Genomic DNA, 4,097 nt, shown 5'->3' on the forward strand with positions numbered 1-4,097 from the left:
GCGGCGGCTTACCGGAAAGTTGGCCGGCGGCGACGGCGGAGCTGCGGCGGCGGACGGTGGTCCGGCGGCGGAGCTGCGGTGGCGACGATTTCCGGCGGCGGCGCGTGCGTTTCACGCGCGCGCGAAGGGCGGTTTTCTGGAGGCGCGTACGGCTTCGTCCGGGCTCCGATCGTGACGCGGTTGGTGTCTACGGCTTCGTCTCGACGAGAGGAACACGATGATGGACTTGGATGCACGAGATTCGCAACGATTAAGAAGTTATGGTCGATTTACTAAAACGGCCGAAACTAAACTCAAAAATATGGCGGTTTTCAATTACCTTTGGTTGCGGATGATGGTGGTGACAAGCTGAACGTGATCACGGCACACGGTTGCTCCGGCGACGAGCTCAGGTGAGCTTTCTCTCTCTTTCTCTCTTTCTCTCTCTCTCTCTCTTTCTCTCTCTCTCTAAAGAAGTTGGAGATGGTGGAGATGGTGGGGATGGTGGAGATGGTGGGGATAGTGGAGATGGTGGGTCATTACAATATCAAAGATTGATTCCGATGGTGACAAGAGTGGATAGATGCGTAACGTCTCCGGATGTCTTTTGTTGGTGCGTTGAAACCAATAGACACGCCTGCTCTGTTCTGTCTCTGCCGACGATACGATGATTGTGAACCTTTTTCGAAAGTATCCAAGAGATTAAAAAGACTAAGCTGATATATGTTGAACCCAATAACCGGTCCATATCTTAGCCCAATCAGAAAATATGACGCTTAAACCTAAGCTGAAACGTCTATTAAAAAAACGTCCACTGAAAAAAAGAAGGAATAATTGAGAAAATGGGGGAGAAGAAGAGATGGATTGCCATGTATACGAAGCACCTCACACAGAAGCGAAAGGTCTATCACGATGGCTTCCTCGATCTCCACTTCACCAGAAAAAAGGTTTCGCTTCCGATTATGTAATACACGAATCAGATCTTCCTCGACTGTTCCACTTATGCTTTGATTGATTGCTGTGAGATTTCTCGAGCTAACCCGAGAGTGAATAATTGAAAAGCAGGTGTTGCTTTATGATGAGGCTGATAATCTACTCGAAAGCAGGATGTTAAAAGCAAACGAAGTTGTGGACTCTGGTGAAAGGCTCACGTTTCAAGCATATCTTGTCGATGTATGCGAACCCTCTAACCCAAGTGAGCACTCGGTTCACCAGCCCAAACCTTTTGCAGTCCTCAGGCCTAATTTCAAGAAATCTTCTCCTTATTCTCGTAATCAATCAATCATCTCTCATTTTTTCCTCAGGACATCTACAACAATATTTATTCTACTTATTTTCCTTTTTGTTTCTTGTTAGAAGATAAGAAACCAAACCTAGCACATAGTTTTGCTTCAAAGAATCTCAGCCCATCTCACAAAATGATTAGAGGTGAGTTTAGTTGGTACCCTTCCTATAACTCCCTGCAGAGTGTTAAAATCGAACGCTGCAGTCTATTTATGTTTTCCTTGTACTGCATTTGCAGTATTCAAAGAGAGAGAACTGCACAAGTTTGCGGCACTAACTCCTGACTCTGTTATACCAACATTTGAAGGTTTGAAACGTTAATTTTGCTGTTAATGTTTTGGAGAAGGTCAAGTTAAACCTGTGGCATTGCTGTTATGAGCCTATGTATCTGTCCTGAACTCAGTATATGTAAACCGTAATATTCTTCTTGAGTTAGACAGACACCTTTGTATCTTATAACCTCCACAAGGATGGAGAATAACATAGTTCACGTTAGGGATAGGATACTCTTTTTCATTGCGTTTAGGCTCTGTTAAAATAATGAAAACTCAACAGTCAGAAAGAAACCCAGAATGTATATGTATGCTTGTTGGCTTTGCGCATTTTTGCTGCAACTAACAGCAAGTACGCAGGGACTTTACCTCTTGGCTCAGCTAATAATGGAAGCAATTATCACCCTCTGATCAACTCTCCTCGTGATGGTAATAATCTGGGAAATCTACCCGCTGAATGCGTTGCCTAGCTTAGTTATAGTTAGTGCACATCCCTAATTCTAAGATGTTAAAGTTGCTTTGTACCAAGTAACTGTAAACTAGATTAGCTCTGAATCGTAGAACTCATGCTTTTCAATCCATAGTCATTACCAAACATGAGAAAATGTTGCAATGCTGATGCTGCTGTCTGATCTGGTAAAATGTTGCAGGAAAGTCTGGTGCTGATCTAAGCCGCCGAGAGAATGATAAGTACAGCAAGGACGTTAAACCTTTACGTGATGGTAAGTCAAATGTTCATTTTAGCTGTTTCAGTTTTTCTGTCCAAGTGGTTTCTTTGTAATACCAATGCAAAGGAAACCTCATTGCAGTAAATCAAATACTCTCCATACTTCAGAGACCGAATGCTACAGCCACATGTTCTGACACTAACCCGAAGACGCCAATGTCCTCAACAAAAGTACCTCAAGAATCTGATACCTGCAAAAACATTAAAGTGGAGCCTATATCACCGAGAGGTAATTCCCCTATTTAAATGCTTTAAGACTTGAAAAAAAAACCTGAAATGGGAAAGAGTCTCATCTGCGAACAATTATTTCTTCTGCTTATGAGTTGCAGCAGCATCTAGAGATTCACTTCCCCAGCAGTTCATGGTCCGAGAAACCTCACCGGCCAAGACAACTGCACGCACAATGACTCATCTGAACTCGTCCTCTCCGAGTTTTGACCTTGGAATATAAAAAACCCCAATATCTCATTTTACGTAAGTTCTGTGTAACTTTTTCTTTTATGAAATGAACTATATGGAAACAAAGTTATGTAGCTTTATGTATATCCGACTGAAAAAAACAGGACGAACTAGATCTTAACATATTTTTTTTTTTTTTTTTTTTGAAACACAATCCTCCAGATTATAAACAAGATGTTCAGCACTTTCAGACTAATTATATTGGAGATTAACATGTGTTGTTCCTGGATACCTGTACAGCTCAAATAGAGATACTGGAGCTTTCCTACTTCTTTTACAATCTCAGGGAAGCTCCTAATTGAGGATTTCCAAGGCGGTATGGCATATCATCTCGTGCATTTCTACCATGTTTTTAGGTATGCTCACAAGAGAATTTGCAAAAAGATACTTGTTCCATTGATCTTCCATTGAAAAAGCAATCAATGTCCTGGTCCACAATCATGTTCTTCTCGTTGTTGCTAACACTACAAGAAAACAGGGGGATTCTGATGGTCGAAATCGTCAGAAATTCGTCGGAATAGACCGATTCCGACGAATTTCGGACGAACCAATTCGTTGGTATCATTTTGTTGGAAAAAAAGTATTCGTCGGAATTTCGTCGGAATTTCGTCGGAATTTCGTCAGACCTTCCGACGACTTTTTGACGAATACCGAGAAACGTCATTCTGACGAACTTCCGACGATATTCTGATGCGGACACAGAGACCAGAGTTCATCGGAAAAACTATATACTGACAGAGCACGTTCCTCGAACTATACCGACGAACGGAGTCCTCGGAAAATACCGACGGACTATGGTTCGTCGGAAGATACCGACGGACAATGGTTTGTCGGAAGATACCGACGGACAATGGTTCGTCGAAATTTTTCGAGGAACCTGCTCCGTCAGTATTTTCCGACGAACCATAGTCCGTCGGTATAGTCCGACGCCCTCAATTCGTCGGAATATATCAATTTTAAATACGAATTAATTTTGCATTTTTATATATTTTTTTATATTAAAAATTAATAAATAAATAAATAAAATCTGAAATTTAAAACTAATAATATTATAGAATTTAAATTCATACAAACCGAAATAGAAAAAAAACATTCAGGAAGTTTAAAATTCATACAAACCGAAATAGAAATAAAAAACGTTTAGAAAGTTTTAAAAAGCAGAAAAAACTAAGAACTCGAAGACATCAAACGATCTAGCTTCTGCATTATCTCGGCGTTGAACTTCTTCTGGGATGCCAGCTCAGCAAGGATAGTGGCATTCTCCGAACGGATAGTGGCATTCTCAGAAAGGATAGTGGTGTTCTGCTCCTCCAATGCCCCAATCTGTTCATCTTTGTCATGTAGCTACTCGAGAATCATGGGATCGGCATACGGAG

At 41.4% G+C, this 4,097-nt stretch overlaps 1 protein-coding gene across 13 annotated transcripts; it reads left to right on the top strand.

Moving 5' to 3' along the window:
* Positions 1–785: 785 nt before the first annotated feature.
* Positions 786–2,799, top strand: LOC106315613 (uncharacterized protein YGR042W). 13 transcript variants are annotated; one of them, XM_013753391.1, is made up of 8 exons: positions 786–943; positions 1,045–1,249; positions 1,336–1,407; positions 1,502–1,570; positions 1,896–1,964; positions 2,186–2,257; positions 2,345–2,491; positions 2,592–2,799. In XM_013753391.1, the coding sequence occupies exons 1-8, from the start codon at positions 839–841 to the stop codon at positions 2,711–2,713; spliced, it is 861 nt and encodes a 286-aa protein (XP_013608845.1). In that variant the 5' UTR covers positions 786–838; the 3' UTR covers positions 2,714–2,799. The 13 variants fall into 13 exon arrangements, with proteins under 13 accessions (XP_013608845.1, XP_013608844.1, XP_013608847.1 ...); XM_013753390.1 differs by having other exon boundaries at positions 786–926; XM_013753393.1 differs by having other exon boundaries at positions 786–926; positions 2,595–2,799.
* Positions 2,800–4,097: the final 1,298 nt, after the last annotated feature.

Source organism: Brassica oleracea, chromosome C9, assembly GCF_000695525.1.
Source record: "Brassica oleracea var. oleracea cultivar TO1000 chromosome C9, BOL, whole genome shotgun sequence".
Taxonomy (NCBI): domain Eukaryota; kingdom Viridiplantae; phylum Streptophyta; class Magnoliopsida; order Brassicales; family Brassicaceae; genus Brassica; species Brassica oleracea.